The 24535-nt window shown below is 45.1% G+C and overlaps 1 protein-coding gene and 1 long non-coding RNA gene across 7 annotated transcripts in view; one reads left to right on the forward strand and one right to left on the reverse strand.

Moving 5' to 3' along the window:
• The first annotated feature begins 4039 nt into the window (after nt 1–4039).
• Calr4 (calreticulin 4) overlaps nt 4040–24535 on the forward strand; it is a 34785-nt gene continuing 14289 nt past the window's right edge. Inside the window, exons 1-3 of one of the 6 annotated variants that reach the window (XM_039111174.2) lie at nt 4040–4160; nt 20557–20658; nt 23723–23926. In XM_039111174.2, coding sequence (XP_038967102.1) covers nt 4055–4160; nt 20557–20658; nt 23723–23926 — 412 coding nt within the window. In that variant the 5' untranslated portion in view covers nt 4040–4054. Of the gene's footprint in view, nt 4161–9087; nt 9400–9441; nt 9728–16425; nt 20436–20556; nt 20659–23722; nt 23927–24535 lie in introns of those variants that run through there. The other 5 variants (XM_039111171.2, XM_039111172.2, XM_039111170.2 and 2 more) reach the window with 5 other exon arrangements.
• LOC108351012 (uncharacterized) overlaps nt 16107–24535 on the reverse strand; it is a 51248-nt gene continuing 42819 nt past the window's right edge. The window contains exon 4 of the long non-coding RNA XR_010066580.1: nt 16107–16428. This is a non-coding gene — a long non-coding RNA (uncharacterized LOC108351012). The remainder of the gene's footprint in view (nt 16429–24535) is intronic.

Consider the following 24535-nt stretch of genomic DNA (forward strand, 5'->3'; position numbering starts at 1 on the left):
AGATGCTTGTCATTTGTTCTATACCAGTTACCCTGATCTCAGCATATCTTTAAAAGAAATATAATTGTGCATATTATATGATTTAAAAACCCACCCATTCAGTTCACACTCATTGTGCCAGGAGCTGAACATATAAAAACAAAAGAGACGCAGCAGGTGTTGTCCTGGAGGAGTCCATGGTCAGCTTTACCATCTCACTGAGAAGAGTAGTCCACCAGAAAGTTACCAGTCTTACAGTGAGTCTAGCTTTCAGAATCAAGACCTGGTAATTTCTTATTAAGACTAATACATGGGGTTGGGGATTTAGCTCAGTGGTAGAGGGCTTGCCTAGCAAGCGCAAGGCCCTGGGTTCGGTCCTCAGCTCCGAAAAAAAAAAAAGATAATTAAAAAAAAAAGACTAATACATTATAAACATTGCAGTGATCATTATGAAGGAAGAATGTTATTAGTGTTGAGAAACCATCTATGATATACATCATGTCACAACCCTTTTCAATCCTTGAAACTCATTGGTGCCTAGAACAGCAGTTCTCTGTGGGAGTCCAGTTTTGTGTACATGTACAAACACACACACACACACACACACACACACACACACACACACACACACACACACCCCAAGGACATGTGGCCATGTGGAGACATTTTTAGTAGTTACGACTGTTGGGGAAAGTGGTAATTGTCATCTGCTAAGAAAAGCAGCTAAACATCCCACAGTGTAGAGGACAGACCTTGCAACAAAGGAAACTGCATTGCATAAATGCCAATAATGTAGACTGAAACACTCTGGCCTCGAGGAACCAAACTGAGAATCATCCAGCTAGCATTCCAGGCTAGACCAATGTGGTTCTGCATATTTCTCTCTGCCTTACTCTCTGTATCCATCATCTTCCTGGGAACTGTATGTCCCAGCTCTATCAGACTGTGGCAACATTTGAAAGAGTGATTAAATACTTAGGCTCTGAAGTCCTCGGGTCTAGACTTATGCAGAGCTGGGAACTTGGCAGAGTTCTTGGCCAATCTCTTCTCTCTCTTTTCTAGCTTTTGGGCCTACAGTACCACTTATATCCCTCAAATGTATAATTTGCAGCCAAGACCCTTTCTGAGTTCCAGTGTATAAAGTTTAATTCTTTTGAGACAAGGTCTCACAGAGCCCATGTTATTCTAGAATTCACACATAATCAAGGATGACCTTGAAATTCTTATCCTCCAGCCTCCGCTTCCCAAGTTCTGGGTCACAGTCTATACGACCACATTCAGTTTATAGGGTACCAGGCATCAATCCCAGGGCAACGCATGCTAGACGGACACTCTACCCATTGAGCTACATCTCCAGTCTCTGTTACCATTGTGTTATTCTTAATATAGGATCCAGATTTGCTATGAACCCTGGGCTGGTCTTGAACATGCAGCAAATTCTGTTTCTGCCTTATGAGTGCTGGAATGACAGGCCTGTGCCACCATGTCTAACAAATTTTAATCATTGATTTGACATTCTCAACGTAGCATACAGTAATCAATGTTCTCTTTGCAGGTAAGGTTCATTATGTAGTCCAGGGTAACCTCAAACTCCCTATTCTCCTGCTTCCTTCTTGTAAGTGATGGACTTGCAGGTGTGCTCCTTCATGCCTGACCTGTAATTTACTTTTATTTGCTTTTATTTCCATGTGTGTGAGTGTACATTTTGTCTGTGAGCAAGTGCACATGCATGGAGTTCAGTGCACAGCCCAGCTTTTCCCTGAGTTCTGGGAATCTGAACTCAGGTGGTCAGACTTGTGCTATAAGCTATCTCTCCAGCCCCAGAGAACTTCTTTTGGATAGAGTCTCTCTATGTAGCCCTAGCTGGCCTGGAACTCACAGATCCACCTGCCTCAGCCCTGGAAGTTATAGATATATACCTCCATGCCATGATCCCAGAGATATTTTTAAATCTAACTCTCAATCTGGACATGCTGGCTTATACTTACCTCCAGTGATCGGGAGGCAGAGGCAAGAGGATAAGGAGTTCAGTCACCCTCAGCTACATAGTTCAGAAAAGAAAAACAACTGGGGTGGGGGTGGGGGCCTAGAGAGATGGCTCAGCAGTAAAAACCTCTCACTGCTCTTGCAGAAGTCTTTAATTTCCTGTTACCTGCCACCTGTCTGTGACTCCAGTTCCAGGAGATCAAGCACTCTCTTTGCTCTCGTGGAGCACCAGGCACAAACATGACACACAGACCTACGTGCAGGCAAAATACTCACACACATACAATGAGAAAATAAAATTAAAAACAGCAACAGTCTGGGCTGAGACTGCCTGAAGCAAGCACCTGATGACATCGCTCTCTCCACGGTTTCACAGTGGACCAGTGATAACTCCTTGGCTCGCCAGCTCTTGCTGGATCTTTGCTCACTGCCTCCCATCAGCCCCACCTCTACCCTCACCAAGCTCAAGCCACAATGGTCACATTTCTTCTACTTCTTCTTCTCCTCTTCCTCTTCCTCCTCTTCCTCCTCCCCCTTCTTTTAATTCTTTTATTATTATTATATACGAATACACTGTGAATACACGAATTATTATTATACACAAATACAGTGAATACACTGGTATGTCTTCAGACACACCATAAGAGGGCATCAGATCCCATTACAGATGGGATCCCATTACAGCCACCATGTGGTTGCTGGGATTTGAACTCAGGACCTCTGGAAGAGCAGTCAGTGCTCTTAACCACTGAGCCATCTCTCCATCCTATTGATCACATTTCTGATGCTGAAGTGAGACAACTTGTCCCTGTTCTAAAAACCTTTGGACTTGCCCTTGCTCTTGTCTGGAACCCAGCTCAATGACTGGGTTCTTCTCATCTAGATCTCAGCCAAGGTGTCCTTGTAAGCAGGACTTTCCTCAGAATGTCAGCCCTGCCTGCCTCCCTCCAAATCATCACCTTGTTTTCCTTTCCGTGCTAATGACCATAATCTGCTGTCTTTGTGATCATCTGTCCGCTACTGTAAAAAGGGAGCTCCATGAGCACAGATTGATTGCCATGTCCGCCTGTGTCGAGCACAGATTGATTGCCATGTCCGCCTGTGGCTTTGATGCCCATCTCTGCCTCACACACAGTAGCAGTTAAATGAATACAGCTAAATAGATAAGTGAAGTGAAGTGGGTCGTAAGTACTGGACCCAAAAGGCCTGAGCTCTGGCCCTCATTCTACTCCCTTAGATGTTGGTAAGTCACTTGCCTGCCAGAGCCTCAGTTTGTCCATCTATAGGGTGGGCATAACACCACTGTTGCTATGTATCTGTGTGAGGGTTGAATGGTACTGTGCATGTTAAGGACCTGGTTTTGGTGCTCAGCACACTGTATGGTGGTCAATAAATGATGGTGCCTTTCCCTTCTGTCAGCCTCATTTTTCTTACAACAAGGGAAATAGTGGTGGCTGCATAGCAGTGGTTCCATAGAAGCAAGATTAATTTGCAGGATTTTCCCTCCCTTTGCGCCTGTTCATGCCCTGCCCTGGCCCAGCCCTTTCTTCTCCTGCTCAGTTACCTTCTGCAGGATGCTGTCCTTGAGATCCTATTCTAGATTAATGCTTCCTGGAGGCACCTTGGGCCTTGCATGGTGTTGTTCAAATAAACAGGCACTACACTGCTATCATAGTTTCTTCACTGGCCCAGTGGATGGTGGGTGGGTGAGAGGATGGAGGGAAGAAGGGAAGGAAGGATAAGGGAAGGAATTGTGTTGCGAACACTTTGAATTAAACTACTCCACAGTCAAGCAGGCTCACAGGACTCTCTAGAGGCCAGTCTCAGCTGGTCCTGCCACTCCTTTATACCTTGGGGATCCCTGCCTTGTAGTCCCTTGACACAAAGTCAGAGCTCCTTCAACAATCTCAGCTCGTGGTCCCCAACCATTGGCTGCAGCCTTCATGGCCCTGACCCAGGCCACGAATGGGAGGCAGCCAGGTGCTGGAGCAGGTGATGTCAGCCTGAACCCCAGGGCCAAGGTTAGGAGACAGCACAAAGCGTCTGGTTGGGTAGCACCTCTCTGAGACCTCTCTGAAGGACTGTGAAGATGAAGAGCCTGTCGCTGCTGCCTCTGCTGCTGCTGACCACCTGCACCTTGAGGACGCAGGGGAAGAGGCGGCAAGTCTACTTCCGGGAGGAGTTCGAAGATGGCGGTAAGCTGTCCTGGACCAGGGCACCCCTGTTCCTTCTCAGTCACCAGCTCCAGAGGAGGTCAGGTTAACTTTCCCCCTTTGTAACTCAATCAGAATTAGGAGATTCACAGTTCAAATCCCCAGCTGTGGCCTTGGGTCTGTGTTTGGATTTCTTCTGCTCAATGTTGTTAAGTCATCCCTTCAGTCTGAAAACAGAAGCAAGTGAACCCAGAGTGAAAGTGCCACCTCCGGTGGGCAGCGAGGATAGCAAGACTCTGTGCTCCATAAAATTCAAGCACTTGGAGGATCTCTGAGCTCACCTCATTCGAACTTCTCCCAGGAATGTCTCAGGAGCACCTGGGAATTAGCAGGGCTACTAACTTATGACACAGGGTAGGAGAGAGGGGCTAGCTCGGGAGACACAAGGGCTGACCTGTGTCTTGGAAAAACTGTGGAACACACATGTAAGGGTAAATTGTGAGCTAGCAGTAGCGCTCATGTGCTCATCCCAGCATTGAGTTACACAGCAAATACCAGGCCAGACATAATAGGAAGACCTCATCTAGGTAAAAACTAAAAATTAAATTAAAAGGCAAGTATGATGGTTCATAGACCACTCAGGAGACTGGGCTGGAGGCCAGCCTGAGCTACATAGAATTTTAGACCAGCCTGGGCTATATGGTCTCAAAATTCCAAAAATGAAAAAGAAAATTAGATTCTGAGACTGCTCAGAGTTGAGTCTAGAGGTAGGAAGCCATCTAAAAGTCTGTTGGAATTTAGGTGAAGAATGGGTGGGGGTGGTACCAGGGTGGCAAAATTCAGAATACAGGGGAGATGACAAGAAAAGTGTTTAGTGGCTGTCCAGGACCCTCAACCCCCTGATTTGTTATGGAGGAATTTGTTCACCGAGGACAGGTTGGTGGCCCCTTTCCTGACTAACCTTTCAGTGAGCCAAGTGTGGCCACAGCTTCTGACCTGGGCCACCTCCCTGTTTGGCCTGACTGGGACCCAAACCCTAATTCCTCCAGCCAGAGGCAAGAAGAACATGCATGGGCCTGCAGGCGTTTCCCGAGGGACAGAGCTCTACTTGTCCACTGTGGAAGGAGTGAAATGCCCACGGGTTTCACTGATAAATGTTTCTGAAGCGTACCTTGTTGTCAGGAAAGGACTAGCTTTTATCCTCTAGCTCCAAGATGATTGGAGGAGGTCAATCTTGTGACCGGAGTAAAGCAGTGGTCCGCCTGAGCTGGGGAGGCAGCTGCAAGGCAGCCCCTTCTCCCAGGAAGCCAGGCCTGGGCAGGCTCCGGGTCTCACCCCTGACAGTCGGCTCACACTCCTGAACTCTGTGACCGTATGCCTCTCTGATTCCCTCTGTGCTTCAAAATCTATGGCTGCCTGGGAGGAGCCCAGGATAGGACTAAGTAATGAAAGGACTGGATTTTTGACACATACCAAAAAAAAAAATACCCTAAGAAGAAATTGTTGGTGCAGTCTTCCCCTAAAAGGCCTAAACCTAATTGAGGTCAAAAGCTTATCTTATGTAATTACTGAGGGAGGGGGGGGAGAGAGAGAGAGAGAGAGAGAGAGAGAGAGAGAGCGCCACACTGAGGAACTGGTTCTGCAGTTGGAGAAGTTGGCTAGTGGATCTCCCTCTTCTGAAGCCTCTCCTCAGCTTACAGGGACCCAATACTGTTAAAGTGATCAGAACTGGGAAGATTTAGGCACTCACTTGTTCTATTCCGATTCAAAGAGTTCATCCATAACACAGCTGAAGTATCCTCCAGGCCTCTGGACTTCTCTGTCTTAAGCAGACCATCTACTCACAGATTTGTTTTTTAAGTCTGAGAATTATCTTTAATTCCTTAATTTTTATCTTCTCCCTCTAACCTATCAGCAAGTCTAACTGGTTCTATCTTCAAAATGTATTTAGAAGAGTTGGGAGGTGGAGGAGGAAGAGGAGGGGGAGGGGGAGGGGGAGGAGGGGGAGGAGGGGGAGGAGGAGGGGCAGGAGGGGGAGGAGGAGGAGGGGGAGGAGAGAGAAGGGGAGGAGGGGGAGGAGGGGGAGGAGGAGGAGGAGGGGAGGAAAAGGATCTATATGTAGTTCAAGGCCAGTCTCATCTATAAAGCAAGTTCGAGGCCAGATGGATTACTTGAGATACTGTGTCAAAAGCTGTCGCCACTGCTGAGAATGTGAATATATGCAGACCGTGCTGTGACCAACCTCCCACACTGCTGCCCCTCACCCCCACCTACTCACTCCCAAGTGCACGTTACAGAGACTTGGACGGCTTCTCTGCTACTTTTACTTCTCTGCAGTCTCTTTTCTGTGTTTGCTTGTTTGGTTTGGTTTAGGCTTGGTTTGATTTGGTTTGATATCTGAGACAGGGTCTCTCTGTGTGCCCTGGCTATCCTGGAACTCTCTCTGTAGACCAGGCTGGCCTCAAACTCTTGGAGTTCTACCTGCTTCTGCCTCCTGAGTGCTGGGATTAAAGGTGTGTGCCACTGCCCCCGGCTTCATTTTGTTCTGTCTGAGGCAGGGTCTCTCTTTGTAGCCCTGGCGGTCTTAATCTTGAACTCACCTGCCTCTGTAGAACTGAGGCATGTGCCACCAGACCTGGTCTTGTTTTGAGCGAGGTTCCTTGCGACACTGGCTGACCTTGAACCCTTTATCATTTGCCTCTACCTCCCACTGTCTGGCGTCATGCCCAGCTTCACCCAATCTCTTCTGATACACATTTTACAATGTTTCTGTTGAAGTTGTTGGGGATAATTCCTTCCCTTGGGAACAACATCTGTCCCCTCCTTATAGACTGTAACTACAAACTAAAGAGTTATTCCACTGGAGAACTCGAGAGTTTATTGGGCTGGCTTCTAGAGTATGGATGAAGGGCTATTTACAGGAGAGTGGGGGACCCTAAAGCAACCCCACAAGAAAGTCTTCAACCAGATCAATAGAGGGAGTTTCCTTTCCATTAGCCTCCCCCAACCTTTATACTCTAACACTTTCCCATGTATGCCCTATTTTCCCATCCTCCAACCCTAAATGACATCCTCAAATTCACTATGTAGCTGAAGGTGACCTTGGATTTCTGAGTCTTCTGCCTACACCTTCAAAGGACTGGGACTACAGATGGATGTTACTGAGCCTAAGTTTTTAATAACCTTACTTTTTAATCAACTTTTTGGACATATAATCATATATTGCTCAGGGTTTTTGTTTATTTGTTTCTCTCTGTGTGTTTGTGTGTGTGTGTGTGTTTGCTGTTTTTTTTTTTTTTTTTCATTTGATGAAAAAGGTGAAGGGAAGAGAGGCTGAATGATTTTTCTCAAGGTTAAGCAGTGAGTGTCAACAGCAGTTGGGATTTGCAAGCTAATTAAAAAACCTAATAAAATATAAGCAAAACAGAAAGGGACAGGGGAAGCAGATGGGAGGACTAGGGATATAACTCAGGGATGATGCACTTGCCTGGCATGCATGACACTCTGGTTTGATCTCCACCACAGCAGTGTAGAAAAGCAGCTGGGAGACAAAGGCATGATCTGCCTAGTGTCTTCCGGTTCACAGTTAGCAAGGCCAGTAGCTGGCTCAGCAGAGGAACCGGTTGGAAGCCTGACTACAGGAGGCCAAAGAGTAGATGAAAGAGAGGGCGGGAATAGAAAGGTGTCGGTTACATTTTGGAAAATCCTGTCAGGAAGGCGTGGAGCTCAGGCAGGTGATTTGGAATGTGAAGTACAGAGTCAGTGGACACACAGGAGAGCTTTCCTAAAGGCACTGAGAGGCCGATGTAGGAGGCACATCACTTTCACTACGGGAGCTGTGCCTGACCGAGCCCCTGGCACACTGAAGTGCTCAATTCAGTCCACAGAGAAAGCGGAGTGTGTCGGTGCCTGCCTGGAATTCCAGCACTTAGGAAGAGGACAGAGAAGGCTCAAGATTTCTAGTTGTTCTTGGAAACATAGCAAGTTCGAGATGGGTCTGGGAGATATGAGGCCCTGCCTCAAAGACCCAAGTAAGTGAATAGTAAATAATAAGAAGTTTCAATGTTATAGAAAGGGGTTTAATGGCTAAATATGGCTAATGTTATACAAAAACGTACAAATTTATATGTAAGGTATATTTTGTCATTGTGTAAAATGTGTTTATGCATAGGAAGGATAATAGAAGAAAATACTGCAAGTGGTAATAATTTGCATTTTGGTGATAAGGTAATAAAGGACAGACAGACCGTTTTACCTTTAATTTTTCTCTATAATAAAATTATTATTTTAATTATAAAAAGCAAAATATCTGTAATCCCTTCACTGAGTGGGTAGAAGAAGGATGCAGGAGTTCAAAGCTAGTCTCAGCTACTTAGCAAGTTCAAGGTCAAACTGGGCTACAGGAGACCCTAAAGAAAGAAAAATCCCACAACCTCACGAAAGGGAAGGAAAAAATAACCCCCAGACTTCCTGCATTCCTCCCTGCCCCCGCCCCAGCTCAACTGTACCTGAAATCTTAAGTAACAGTAACTGATACTGCCCAGGCCTCCGGTCACCTCTCCTCATTTCCCCACAGCCCAAAGAAGCAGAAGAGGCCATGTGGCTACTAAAGTGGCAAATGTAGAATTTGAAGCCAGGACCATGGGATTTCAAAACTCATTTTCCTTGCACCACTTTGGCTGTCCTCCCACTGACTCCACTCCCATGAGCCAAGTAAGGTAGAGGCCCGCTAGCTTGGCAACCTTCATGAAAGTACAAATGCCTCGGTGAGGCAGATACAGACACAGGTCCTTGCTTTCTACTTTCTTTTAGAATATTCCAGGCCACAGAGCATCACAGTACTGATGAGAGGGTGTGGAGCCCTTAGAGGGCACCCTTCTTTGTAGAGATGGGGAAACTGAGTCCCAGAGAAGTAAGGTCATTTACCCCAAGTTCTACAATGCATGGTGGCAGAGAATCTTGTCAAGCCCAGGTCTTGTTTCTTCACAAAGCATTCGGTGGTCGCTGTTGAATGCTACCAAGTGTCGTGTGGCTGCAGACAATAATACCAGTGACCGCTGGAACAACAAGAGCATGTAGAAACCCAGAACTTTCCCAGGGACTGTCACGTTGCCATAGTCAGAAGTGTTGACAGAGAAAATGGGAGAGTCATCATACTGACAACACAGACAGATATGGAGGGAAAACTAATGAGCACAGCAGCCACCATTGTGGAGATATAAAATCTGGGGGAAAGAAACTGGAATTCCAATGAGGGTCTGAATGATGCAGGAGTCACAAGGTATGTACGCGTGTGAATGTTAATTCTGTTAGCTCTCAGACTTGTCTGTGAAAACTTGGCTGCAGAGACATTCTTACACAAAGGGCCTTTGTACCCAGCTGGCATAGACACACTGGGGACAGCCCAGCAGGACTGAGGAACACCCTGCAGCTCAGGCCTCCGACTGATAAGCAATTGAGACCATCTGTGAATCAGGGACACTTGGACATGCTGAGGCTGGGGAAGAATCGCCCTGGACAGATGCCCGAACCAAAGGGACCTGGTCCAGCTGGCCTTTCCAGAGCTCAAGTACAAACTGATGGCGAGGATGTCTCTGGAGGCTGCAGGGGTGAGGAGGCAAGAGTGGGGCCTTGGATGTGTGAGAATCCATGTTCTGATTCTGCCATTTGTTCAGAGGCGACCGTGTGTAATTTACTAACCTCACTGATTTCCTTCTTTTATTTTTAAATTTGTTTTTGCGGTGAATCAAGCCTAGTGTCTTGCACATGCCAGGCAGGGTCTCTGAAGCTAAGCCATGTCCCTGGCTTACTTGTCAGTTTGCATAGGAGGGGGGTGATCGTCCTGACTTCCATGTGGCTGCAGTGAAAGCTGAATGGAAAGAAAGCCTGGGAACTATGTGCTCTGGTGCCCCGCTCTCATTCATATTCTTTCTCTGTGGTATTCTGCTGCTGTAGCCCACTTAGAATGTGCCTCACTCTCCTCAACCGGTCACTTGATCAAACGCTATCTCAGCACAGAGGCTGGCTGGCTATTCTGTCTCGACAATACCTTAGCACCTCTTCATTTTCTTCATAAAATGATAATCTCCCTGCTATTATATCACATATTGTATATGTACATTATTTTGTTTAAACGCTATTATCTTACTCTTCAATCAGCATATAAACTCCACAAAGGAAGAGAGTTTGTTATTTTTATTGCCCAGTACATAGTAAGTCTCATAAATAAATGAGTCTGTAGAGGGAAGAAGGGAGGGACTCTGTTTAAAAAAGAAAAAGAAGTCAGCTGGGCAGTGGTGACGCACGCCATTAATCCTGGCACTCAGAAGGCAGAGACAACTTGGGGAGGAAACAGTTTATTCCATCTTGTACTTAAATATCACAGTCCGTCACTGAAACAAATCAAGGCAGAAGTGGAGCAGAGGCTGTGGGGGAGTGCTGCTTGATGGCTTGCCCCTTCTAGCTTTCTCCGTTTGCTTTTTTACACATCCCAAGATCACCAGTCCAGGATGGCCCCTCCCACAGTGGGCTGGCCCCTCCCACAGTGGGCTGGCCCCTCCCACAGTGGGCTGAGCCCTCCTGCACCAATTCCTAGGTAAGGAAATGTTCGATGGGCTTCCCTTTAGGCCACTCTTATGGAGGCATTTCCTCAGTTGAGGTTCCGCCTCCCAGATAGCCTACCTTGTGTCAAGTTGACAAAAAACAAAACCAAACCTAGGACGAGGTTGAGGATCTGGACAGTCTGCTCAGTTAATAAGACCCTTGTTGTGCAAGTATGCATGAGGACCAGAGTTTGGGGGTCCCCAGAAACAATGTGACTAGGGGTGGGAGTGGTTTGGAGACAGGCCTATCTCTGAAGCTCTTTGTCCAGCCAGCCTAGCTGAATTCATGAATTCTATGTTCAGTGAAAGACCCTTTTTCAAAAGGTAGTGTGCACATAAATACATGCACACCCACACACAAACACCTACACACAGCATACAGACATAAACTCATGCCGAAAAAGAGGTGAAGCTGCACCCACTTCTCCCTTTGTTCAGCGTGGTCTTTCTGATTATTTTATTGAAAGATTAAAACAGAGTAAAGGATGTGAGAGTAGGGTGCACTGAAGTTTTGGGATTAATATGTCATTAATTAATCAATATGGCGTCTACCAATTGTAATTCCAGTCATCTGAATAATTTGCCTTAACATTTCTTTCTTTAAGTTCCAATAAGTGTTTATATGTGTCTATATGCCTTCAATCTCCACCACGGAGGAAATCATTAAATGATGTTGAGGATTGTGTTAGTCAGGGTTCCTAGTCCTGCACAAAACATCGTGACCAAGAAGCAGGTTGGGGAGGAATGGGTTTATTCAGCTTACACTTCCACGCGGCTGTTTTATCACCAAAGAAAGTCAGGACTGGAACTCAAGCAGGTCAGGAAGCAGGAGCTGATGCAGAGGCCATGAATGGATGTTTCTTACTGACTTGCTTCCCCTGGCTTGCTCAGCTTGCTCTCTTATAGAACCCAAGATCACCAGCCCACCACCCCCCACAATGGGCTGGGTCCTCCCCCTTGACCACTAGTTGAGGAAATGCCTTACAGCTGGGTCTCATGAGGCATTTCCACAACTGAGGCTCCTTTTCTGTGATAACTCCAGCTTGTGTCAAGTTGGCACACAAAACCAGCCAGTACACACACACACACACACACACACACACACACACACACACACAGAGTATTAAGCTATACATTTCTAGTTCATCTATTTCAATAAAACAAATGTTATGCTCTAGTTAAAACACTCTGGGTAAAGTGCTTGCTAGGGAAACTGAGACCCTGAGCTGTGAGGGAGAGAGTGTGTACACAGAAAAACACTCACTTTCTCTTTAAAGGCTGAGAGCTGGAGCTATAAGTTGGCAATAAAGAGCTTGCCTTGGCCCTGGGATTTGATCCTGAGCACAGGAAAAACACCAGTGATACCATTAACAACACATAACAACAACTAAAGAATAAGAGACCATGACTCCCAGAGGAGCAAGGGGTGTTCCACAGGCGGGACTGCGGGGAGGGGAGAGAAAGGGAACGTATGGGATTACATTTAAAATATTAACAGTGGGGGCTGGGGATTTAGCTCAGTGGTAGAGCGCTTGCCTAGGAAGCGCAAGGCCCTGGGTTCGGTCCCCAGCTCCGAAAAAAAGAAGCAAAAAAAAAAAAAAAAAATTAACAGTGGTCGTCCTTGGAAGGAGATCATCAACTTTGTTGTGTTTTTGTTTCTTTTGGACTTTCTATATGCTGCATATATGTGATTTTACCTTGGGGGGAAACACCAGACAATAGAAAATAAGCAAAGCCAACCTTTATCCCCGCCCCTGTTAGACAGTGGTCTCCTCCAGGGCATGAAAGCTGCAGTAGGGCTCTGGAATCATGCCTTGGTCACACTCACCTTCTTGGTGTCTGGAGATGTGTGTGTCTGGACAGCAAAGGCCAGGCATTCTCTATTTAGTGAGTGAATATCCAGTATCGTGTCTCCTACAACCAGACAGTATTAGTAATGGGCATTTTGATGTTGTCTTGGGGACTTTGTTTGGTTTTTGAGTGGTTTTTGAGTCTCACTATGTAGCCCTGGCTGGCATAGAATTTACTATATAGACTAGGCTGGCCTTTGAACTCAGTGATCTATCTGCCTGCCTTTGCCTCCTAAATGTGGGGATCAAAGGCAGGAGCCACCATGTGGCCTGCACACTTTTCTAAGTAAACTTGACTATCTGTCCCCTAGGAAATGCTGCATCTGAAACGACAAGCTCCAAGATGTACTGGGGATGCTTAGTTAATAAAGTGACTGAGGGGGAGCAATGCCTCTAAATGGAGGGCTATCACTCACGACAGTAATAACTACTTCTTTTTATTGCGTCTATGTACCTATTGTGGGGGTTACACATATGCCATGGCAAGAGTCTAGTGGTCAGAGGACGACTTGCAGAAGTTCATTCTCTTGTTCCCACAGTTGAGCTCAGATCATCGATCAGCCTTAGTGGCTGTGTCTTTGCCCCTTGAGCCATCTCACTAGCCTAAAAATTATTTTTTACTGTTTTAATTAGTTGTGTCGATTCATTTTTGATAGACATTGTTGTATTCTTATTTTCTTTGAGAGGTTTCCTTTTGTTTTGGTATTTTGGTTTCTTGGCATATAGTCCAGGTTGGCTTTGAACTCATGATTCCTGCCCCAGTCACCCTACCGACACCTGGTTTACCTCAGAGAGGCTCAGGGTAGTCTTTTTTTAGAGATGAAGACACTGACTCAGAAAGTGGATTATCCCATTCAGAAGCTGGGTGCATCACTAAAGGGAAAGTCGTTAACTATAAAGACCTGAGCACTTAGAGCAGATCTGTGGAGAATCTTCAGAATTAGACCCACAACTCTTCTGCTCATTACAGCCCAATACCAGCTTGCATCTTTATCAAGGTTTAAATTTTAGACCATTGCTGGTCACCTCAAATGAGCTTGCTATTGAGCCCGATGACCAGAGTTCAATCCCTTGAACCCCCATAGTGGAAGGAGAGAATCAGCTTCTACACATGTGTTATTCAAATGTCACCCCCTCCTTTCCCCATTTAAAAAAATGTAAAAATAAAAGTGTTAAAAATCAAAGTTTAAATTTTAAGCCAGGTATCCTCCTATGATCCTTGCACTCCAAAAGTTGAAACAGAAAGATTTCCCACAAATGTGATGCTGGAGTAGATGAGATAGTAAGCTCCAGGCTACCTTAAACTAAAGTAAACCCTGCCTCAAAAAATTTTTAAATTTTACTAGAATTCTTTATAAGCTGTCAGGATTGGGGCTGGAGAAATGGCTCAGCGGTTAAGAACACTGACTGCTCTCAAGGAGTCTTGAGTTTAATTCCCAGCAACCACATGGTGGCTCACAACCATCAGTAATGGGATCCGATGCCCTCTTCTGGTGTGTCTTCAGACAGCTACAGTGTACTCACATACATGAAATAAATGAATAAATCTTTTTTTAATTTAATTTTTAAATGAATAAATCTTAAAAAAAGAAGTCAGGAATCTTCTACGGTGTCTAGAATTTTCCATGGAAAATTAATAGTAGATATAAGCTAGGCACAGTGGAACACACCATTAATTCTAGAACTCAGGGAGCAGAGGTAGAAGGATCATGATTCTGAGGTCAGCTTGGGTCACTAAGGAAGACTGGAAGAGGGGAGGAGAGAGAGCAAGAGGAAAAAGGATCAAAGAGAAAGAGAGAAATATATGCATAGAGAGAAAGAGAGGTTATCTTTAAAATTCTCTATAGAATGCAAGCTAACCGCATTGAGTAAATATAGCAAATGTGTATTTTTATCTAATTATGCAAGCTTATAATGGATTTTTATTTGTCTCCACTGGGAAAAGAGCAACTTTTACTTTCAAACCAAATATATGTTACGTATCTCTCTGATGTTATGTTATTGCTAATGTTATATATCGTTCTTACACACACACACACACATACACACACACTTACACACACACATATATGCAAATACAACCTCCAGTAGTTTATTGAGCCCATCCCTGTGTTGCATTGCTATTTTTAAAAATTCTTCCAGAAACCCTGTGAATCAGGTAATATTTTCTATCGATGAAAAATTGGGTCTTAAAAACGTTAAACATTTTTCTGAAGCTAGTGGAGAAGATGAGTCCCCATGCCCAGTATTTTGCAGGTTTTACAGTTGTGTGACCTCCTCGCCTTTCTATATCTGCACAGGTTTGCGGAAGATTGTGTCCATTTATCAGTTAGATGTGCCAGCTCCTGAACACATTGCTTTTTGTTAGAGCGCTCTTTGGAGATAAATATTTAGCCAATTTAGAGGGAAGATTTAGCAGGTAGAAGAGCCTCCAACCTCAGCTAATGCACTGCTCTCCTCTCCCCCTGCACCCTCTCCCTCTCTGGTCTTTTGATGTGCAACTTTTCTGTTCAGCACACCCACGCCTCACCTTCCTGCCATTTCAGTATTTCAGTTTCCACTTTCTCCGAAGCTCTCCCTGATGGTTAGTAGCCTATGATTTGTGGAATCTCATATACTCCGTGCTGTCCTCCGCTCTGATGCTTCACTTGTCTGTCTGGTTACTGTTCAGTTGCTTACTGGAGGGCCTCTTCCATTAGACTTCCTGACTCCCCTGAGGATCATAGGTCTCTGAAGGGGACCTGTCAGATTCCTGTCTGTGTGCTAGGTGCCTGACACAAAGCAAATGCTCCATAAATGTTTGCAGAAGACCTGGCTCTAGAATCAGATGTGCAGCTTTGAAACTAAGTGTCCACCAATGGGTCACTTCCTTCTGTGGGCCTCAGTTTCCTTATCTGCAATATGTAGAAGTAAAAGTAAATGACCAGTTAGTCACTCTAACCTAAGCCTTTTCTGATATTAAGATGCTTTAAGATTAAGAAGAAAAGCATGGTGTGTTTTAAGTAGGACTTTATTAATTACATGACATTGTTTTCCTACAGAGAAGCTACCATTTTTTAAATACTTGCTTTAGTTCATGTGTATGCGTCTCGGTGTATGTATTCGTACCATGTGTGTGAAAGAGCCTACAGAGGTCAGAAGAAGTATCATGTTCCCTAGAACTGGAGTTACAAGGGAACCACCATGTGGGTGCTGTAAAGCAAACATAGGCCTCTGGAAGAGCAGCACATGCTCCTAACTGTTGACCGACTTTCTAGCCCCAAGAGAAGCTCCTTATTTTGAGATAACTTAAATCATGTCAGGTTCAACTTATATCAATACTCTTCACCCTGAAGAATAATTAAGATTGTGAACTTTGAAATTCTGTTTTGATCTCTTCTACCCTGGAGCTCAAGGCCAAAGCTGTATAATTCTTTCTACAGGTTTGGTGGGCTCAGTCAACATGTGTCATGTGAGTGATTAGGAACTGCCCCTTCAGTGGTAAGGTTGAGAATGTTACGGCTTAGACAAAAGGCAAAACCATGAGTCTCTTCACTCGTTCAGCAATGATCTTGGGCAGTTTACTCTGTGTTACACACTGGAACACAATGGCCAACGCAATAATCTTGGAACTCGGGAAAGAGAGACATTGTCCAAATTGTACAAAAATTATAGAACATCACAAGACCGACCTATTATTAAGTACCCACTTTTTAGGTTATAATGGGTTTTTCACACACGTGGCCTCGAGGGAAGTTATATAATCCAGAGCTTGAAAGTCCAGACTTCCGTGTTGAATAGACCTGGATGCAAACCTGGCTTGCTCCCTTCCCCATAAAGTGGGCTCTTGAGAGAGATTCTGAATTTCAGTTTCTTCACCTTTAATGGAAAAAAAATAGGGCATTCATCACGGGGCTATTATGCGAATGCAGGGAGAGAGCGCGTGCCCAGCCTTCAGCACAATGCCTGACATATGGCTGCTAAGTAGTAGCTATTTTTTCTTTTTAAAATACCATTCATTTTTTAAATCTTTTTTTAGTAGCTATTATTATAGTGCGGGTTTTTTTTTTTTTCTACATAACACTTTTCTTCATGCCTTCCAGAGGAAAGACAGCTTTGAAATCAGACAGATTTAGGATCAGATCTCAAGTACAGCAGTTACTAGGTGTCCCAGTCAGTATCACTGTTGCTGTGATGAAAAACCATCACCAAAACAACTTGGGGAGGAAAGGGTTTACTTGGCTTACACTTCCGCCTCACTGTTCATCACCAAGGAAGTCAGGACTGGACCCTGGAGGCAGAGGCTGCTGCAGAGGCCATGGGTGCAGCAGACTGGCCTGCTCATCCTGCTTCCTGATAGGATCCAGGAGTACCAGCCCGGGGGGAAACCTCACCCCCAGTGCACTGAGCACAAAGTGGAAATGATGACGCAGCGTCATCTATGAATATGGAGTTGAGTACGAAGTGAAGTCTTCAGAAAGCCCCACGAGGGCCTAAGACATACTGACTTTTTTTTTTTTTTCTTTTTTTCGGAGCTGGGGACCGAACCCAGGGCCTTGTGCTGACTTTCAATCTGACTTTTAGCTTTTGAATCAATGCTTATCTTTCAGTGGCTTAACTATGACCAGATACGTAGAACCCACTTTATTCGAGCCACACACTCCCCAACACCCCCCCACCCCCCCAACCCTGCTATTAAGGAGAGGTGATAAACTCATTCACCAAGACAATGAGACATTGAGGGAACCAGGAAGACCGGGAAGTGTTGGGGGCGGAGAGAGGAATTTTACTCTCTCCCCTTTATGGATGTTTTACCACTTATTTGTGGTTTGCTTAGCAAACCAGGGCCCTACATGCTAATCAAGTCCTCTAGCACTGAGCAACATCCCTTTAAATTTTAGGTATGTTTGTGATTTTTTGGTTTTTTTAACCCAAGAATCCAATCAACATGCACAAGACAGATTAACCTGGGGAAAAGCATATATTTATTTAATCAATATATTCGTTATTCTTATCATAGCACCCTTTCTGTTGCTATAAAACACCGCAACCACACAACTTTAGGAGGAGAGAGCTTATTGGTTTATGGGTTACTGTCAATCATGGAGGAAGCCAAGGCAGGACCCCGAGACAGAACCCATGGAAGAATACTGCTTACTCATTCACAGTCCACAGATGTCTCAGCCTACCATCTTATACAACACAACTGCACCTGCCCTGGGCGGCACCACCTACACTGGGCTAGGTTCTCTTTCGTCTATCATTAACCAGGAAAATGCCCCACAGACATGCCCAGGGCCGTCTGATGGAGGCAAGACTTGGGTTGAGGGTCCCTCTTCCCAGGTGATTTTAGCTTGTGTCACACTGACAAAGACTAAACAGCACTAAGTACATGAGTGTCTTTAAAAGGTTATTACAGATGAGTTCTTTAAAAGTATATTAACCCAGCAGTCCTTATAAAGAAATGGCAGACCAACAGAAAGCTAGGTGGGATGGTGCACACCTGAGATTCTAGAACTCAGGAGTCTGAGGCAGGAGCATCAGAAGTTCAAGGTAATCCTCTGTCTGGGCTACATGAAAATCAAAACACGTCCCCCTGCCCCCAAGCAATGAAGAAGTTATACAATCAATCACATGCACTGAAGTGATAGTAAGTGGCAAATTGAGGCAAGGTGAAGGAGCTCAGAGAAGGAAAGCAAATTGGGTACAGAGGTGACTAAGAAGATAAAGATTACTGTAGCAAGGTCTGCTGTACAGATCCCTTCAGCCTCAGCTTGGTGTCCTTGATAGTAAGAATGTTGCCTTCCTTTTGCATAGAGAAGACAGTGTTCACATCGGAATGTCATTCCTGCTTTGGAGAAAGAATGAGATCAGAATGATCTTGCACATACTATCGTTTTTCTTTCTTTTTAGAGTTTACTTATTTTTATTTTATGTGTATGGGTGCTTTGCCTGTATGTTTGTCTTTGTACCACATGCATACATGGAGGACAGGAGAGGGCATTGGGTCCCCCAGGACTGGAGTTACCAACAGTTGTGAGCTTCCATGTGTTGGGAATTGAACCCAGGTTCTCTCTCTCAAAAGCATCCGGTGCATTTAACCACTGGCTACCTGCTCTTTTAAAAGTGCTGTTAATTAAAAATGGGCATTATACCACAGCAATGTATTTTGGAATTCATTCTCATTCTCTCTCTCTCTCTCTCTCTCTCTCTCTCTCTCTCTCTCTCTCTCTCTCTCTTTCCACTCCTGCTTTCATTTTTGAAATAGGATTCCACTGTATAGTAGTGTGTGCCTATCATCTGATATCCCACAGTATAATCTTGATAGTGTGTGCCCATAATCTCAGAACTCAAGAATCTGAAGGAGGGGGACAATTATGAACTTAAGGCCAGCTAAGGCTGCGAAGTGAAGCTCCACCACCAAAAGGGCAGGGGACTAACTGCTCAGTCAGTAAAGTACTTGCCATGCTTCTTGATGACATGAGTTCAATTCCCAGTGCCCATGTAAAAGGTCAAGTATGGTAGCATGTACTTCCTATTAAAGCATTGTGAGGTAGACACAAGAGGGTCCCTGGGGTCTGCTGGCTCCCCAGTCTAAGCTAATCAGCAAGACCCAGGTTATGATGAGCAAGTCTGTCTCAAAAAGCAAAGACAATCACATCTGAGTAAGGACACCGGAGGGTGATGTCTGACCTCCACATGTAAGTAAATACCAGGCAATGTGCATATCTAACTGCACTCATCTCACTATCTGCACACACACACACACACACACACACACACACACACACATTCACATGCACATACACACATATACTCACACAGATACACATGCACACACACACATTCATATGCACATACACACATATACTCACACACACATATTCACATGCACATACACACATATACTCACACACACATACACATGCACACACATACATTCACACATGCACATAAACACACACACATACACACACAGTAGCAAGCACTGGGTGCAGTGGTATTTTTTTGTCTGCAATTTCAGTACTACTCAGGAAGCAAAGACATAGTAAGGATCAGGAGTTCAAAACCAGCCTGTGCTGATATAAAAATAAAAAATTAGGAAGGCAAGCCCACACCCGTGGGTTTCCTGAGAAGCAGTCGAGTCATCAGAGTTGGGCCCTGAGTAAGAGGAACTGACAACGGCCAGCTCCCAGTGTTTTGTTGGATGTGTGCTGATGTGAGGCTTTCCCCGAGAAGATGAGAAGAAGCATTGCCCTTACCTACCAGGCAGTAAAAGTTGAGAAACTCCATTCAGAGGCAGGGAGGAGAGGAGATAAAAGCCTCCCTCAAAGCCTCTTCTATCTCAAGCTGCCAAATGGCTGTGACTCTGGGACTATGATTGGTCCCAAGAAGTGGGAGTCAGCAACTCTGAGGCAAGGGATTAGGCACTGAGTGTTTGGGTGGAAAGCCAGCTCCTCAAAAGAATGCTTCTTTGTCTGCATGCCATCAGTGCCAAAGCAAAACACATTTATCAGCATTGGAAAACTGCAAGGAGAGTCTGCAGAGTTTAAGCAACAGAAAGGGGCCAGGAGAAATAGATTGTTCGTGATGATCATGACTAATTTAAGAAGTATGAAATGTTTTGCTAGTTTATTCTCTGAGAGAGCAGGTTTTATTATTTTACACAAAGCATAAATGTGCGTAAGGGCTTAGACCTCATAAGCTCATTTTCCGTCTACTTTTTCGAGAATAAGCGTTTCCTGCCTTCCAACTACACCCTCCCATGGCGATTTTCAGGGCTTAACCACCATGAATGAGGTGTTGGTGGAAAAGTGGCTCAGGTGCTTGGCGTTTGAGCAGCTCCCCCTGACCGGACATGAATAATGGGTTCCAGGTACTGTGAGGTGAGCATGATTTCAGGAATATTCTGAGTCACCTGTTACATTGTCACTCTGCACGTAGAACTTAATTAGCACCGATAATTTAATTCCTTTGAGTGCTTTTTTTTTCCTCCCTTCTCCACAGATGGATGGACAAAACGGTGGGTGCAATCTAAACATCAGTCAGATTACGGTAAATTCCGGCTTGATTCAGGAAAATTTTATCAAGATAAAGAGAGAGATAAAGGTAAATACCAGAATTCAGGGACGGAATGGTTGCATGACTTTTACTCAACTGTTTTTATCCGTGATTACCAATTCATTTCTCTTACCAAATGAAGGAAATAAAGTGGACGGAGCTGAACATGGTGGCGCATGCCTGTAACCCCTGAACTCAGGGGATTGAGGCCACCAGCTTGCAACCGGTTAGGGTAAATGATGGGTCCCAGGGCAGGCTGGAATACAAAGTAAGACCTGGTCACAATCAAACACACGGAAACATTGGTTAGTAAAAAAGGGTAGTCTCTGGCTGGAGAGATGGCTCAGCGGTTAAGAGCGCTGACTGCTCTTCCAGAGGTCCTGAATTCAATTCCCAGGACCATATGGTGGCTCACAACCATCTGTAATGAAATCAGATGCCCTCTTCTGGTGTGTCTGAAGACAGTTAGAGTGTACTCATAAAATAAATAAACCTTAAAATAAAAAGGAAAAGAGTAGTCTCTCCACAAAATTTATTATGCCCCGTAGCTGAGTAATAGGATATTTTAAGCTGGTCCTTTGCATATTATGCCTTTCATCTATCTAACATTTTCACCGAGAGGTTATTACCTTCCCAGCTTTGCAGAGGAGCCTCGCGAAGGTTTTGATGTTTGCCCGAGGCTATACTCTACAGTATTAGGGAACAGCTGAGACTCGGCTTTGGATCTGACTCTAGGGACCGAGTTCATTAACACTAATGTGTGCTGTTTCCCCTAAAGTCCTAGGATTTTACAAGTAGCTTTCTGCACCGGAAACCTGGAAACGCACTGCCAAGCACCCAAATGTCGCTCTTTCTAGAGCAGCTCTGCGAGGTGGAGAGGAGAGGACCTAATTGACGAGCTGTATATTGGAGCTTGTCTTATTACTTCTCCAAGTGTTGCCATTAGAGGAAGATGACCATCACCTGCCATGCTCAGTAGACAGCTTTTGTAAAGGCCAAATAGCCCTGGAGGAAGGGCGAGCTCTGAGGACAAGGACTGAAGGCGTGGGTGTCTGGTCTGAGAAAGCTTTTGTTCTATAAATAGAGTTCATTGATCATCCCCTGGAGTGATTTCCCATTCTTCCATCTGGCTACTGTTATGAATCTCATTTTAATATTTATTAAAGGGAATTATAAGCTGGCTTGAGCATTTTAAAATCTTATTCAAATCCTCTGGAAAATTGTTTTCAGAGGACACATTGCTGGAGAGTGAGCAGTTCCCGGGACACCGGTGTCTTGGTACTGCAGTACAGGCTGCTCCATCTCCTTACCGTCTGGCTTCTTGCTCCATCTTCCTGCGTTCCATACTCAAGCCCGTTAGACCCTGGGTTGTCAGGAAGGATGCCGTGGCAACAGTGAGACTGACAGAAGGAGGCTGGTTTGGTTTTTATAGCAGGGTGTGGCAGGGCAGAGACTCAAAGCTTGGCCTTCTGCAATCTATTCATTCCTTCCTAGCCCTTATAGCCCCTTAGAGGCCATGAGAGAAGTGCAAAGTACTCTTCAAAACATAGACAGCTCCCAGCATGATGTCAGATGTGAAACTGTTTACCACAGAGCTTGGTATTCAAGAAATGCTTGAAACCTTGTCTGAATCAGGCCCCATGCTCCTTCTTGTAACTTAGCATATTTTAAAGACAGGGTCTTGTATAACGCAAGTTGGCCCTGGACTACCTATCCCGTGCCTCCACCTCCCAAGGGTTGGGGTTATAGGTGTATGCCACCACATTCAGCTTCATTTAACACTTATTCAGTAGTTCCACATCTCCGTCATTTGTGATTGCACCATCACAATTCCTTAGCAAGGATCTCTCTATTTAATTACTACATATGGTTTGCCTAGAAAAGTTCTGGGGTCCTTGACAGCTCTGACATTCACTGGAGGTTGGGGTCTCTGCACTAACAACTGGTTTAGTGATCGGTCATGTGAAACTGTTTCAACGACTTCACGACAAAGTGATAAAACTGCTCACTTTTCATTGTTACTATGAGGGTTGAATACACACAGCTGTGTGAATAAAAAAAAAAAACCTATCTGGTGGAGTTAAATGTTAAGGACTTGGTAGATTTACACTGGGTAAGAATGCTTGCTGAACAAGAGTGAAGACCTGAGTTCAAATCCCTAGAACCAAGGCTGGAGACGTGACCTTGCAGTTAAGAGCACTGGCTGATTTGCCAGAGGACCCAGGTTTCCAGCATCCACATGGCAACTCACAACCACCTGTGACCTCCTGTCCTAGGGGATCCATTGCCCTTTTCTGACATCGGTGGGCACCATATTCATGTGGTGCACAGACATAAACGTAGACAAAACATGTATACACTGGTAAAATTAATGAATAAATCCCTATGGCCCAATAAAAAGTTGAATGGCTGTGTACTCCTGTAACCCTAGGATAGGGGTTAGGGCGGAGATAGCCAGTAGCTTGGCTTACTGGCTGCTAGCGCTCCGTTCAGCGAGAGGCCCTGTCTCAAAGCAATAAGGCAGAGAAAGCAAGGCAACTGGCATCTCCCTCTGGCCTATGTATCCAGAAGCATGCACACACGACACACACTCAATTTTTACAAAAGAGGTAAATTATTTGGAGATTAAAATATTCAGTGAACTGTAGCAACAATTGTTATTTTTAATAATCGTTTAGCAACTCTGGGCCTCTTTCCGCTGTAGACCTTATACACCGCAGAACCTTATTCTGCTGCCTAGCCAGCCTCAGCCAGGCAGGGCCTTGGCTTATAAGGCTGCAGAATGATGCTGAAATGTCTCTAGAAAATAAGTAACCGGATGATGGGAAAGAACGTATCAATGTGGCTAAAAATTCCAGTCAGGTTCCTTCTTTGCCTTGCAGCTCACGCAGATCGATTTCCCTCCCCATGACTCAGCCTCCTAACTTATTAAACGGGCACGGTGCCCATTTCTCAGAGCTGCGCAGAGGCTGGGGTGGGAAAGCATCATAATACTCCATGCACAGCGCCTGGCATACCGTGTGTGAGGAAATACTAGAACTAAGTTAAGTCAAGCGCTGGGCCTCCCTGGGAACTTCAGTCTGAAGCCTCTCCACTTTCTCTCTGCTCTCAGGTCTCCAGACCACAGAAGATGCCAAGTTCTATGCCCTTTCCGCCAGGTTTAAGCCATTCAGCAATGAGAATGAGACCTTGGTGGTTCAGTTTTCAGTAAAACATGAGCAGGGCATCGATTGCGGCGGTGGGTATGTGAAACTCTTTCCTGCCACGCTGAACCAGGAGGATATGCACTCAGAATCCCAGTATTACATCATGTTCGGTAAGCTCCCTGGGAGCAGTTCTCAGTCCCTGGGGTTTGTATAAGAACCACTGTGGTGGTTGAAAAGACTTACATAGATCTGGAACAGACCGTTCGTAATTCAATAACTCCATATCCCTCGTGTAGTAGGACTCTCTAGAGACCTGAGGAGACGACATCTCTAAACCCGAATGTTAATATAAATAGACCAACCAGGGGGAAGCACATGGCATCGGCAAGTCTGTAGGGCCTGGAGACAGCCTAGTTCTCAGAAAAGGAGCCACACAGGCCTACAGTAAGGCACTGTGCTCAGCCTCAGAGAGAAAGGCAGCCAAGGTCAGGGGAATGACCTTCTGTAAGCATTTGTGAGTGCGCAGAGTGTGACATCTGTAACTAGGTCTTCTTGAGGAGATCCAGCTTTTAGCCACAACCAAATTGAATCCAGTTTCAACATGATATTGAAAAATCAGCAGGCACCAAGCACTCCAATTTCTAAAGCACAGATGAAGAATGTGGGTTAGACCGAAAGGTTTATACAAAGTCAGTGAGGGCTATGCTGGGCGGCAGGCACTAACATGCCCTTCATTCTCTTTAGCACTTCTTTCCCTGGCAGCCTCAGCTAGCTCCCCT

This window comes from Rattus norvegicus, chromosome 5 (genome assembly GCF_036323735.1).
Source record: "Rattus norvegicus strain BN/NHsdMcwi chromosome 5, GRCr8, whole genome shotgun sequence".
In the NCBI taxonomy this organism is placed as follows: domain Eukaryota; kingdom Metazoa; phylum Chordata; class Mammalia; order Rodentia; family Muridae; genus Rattus; species Rattus norvegicus.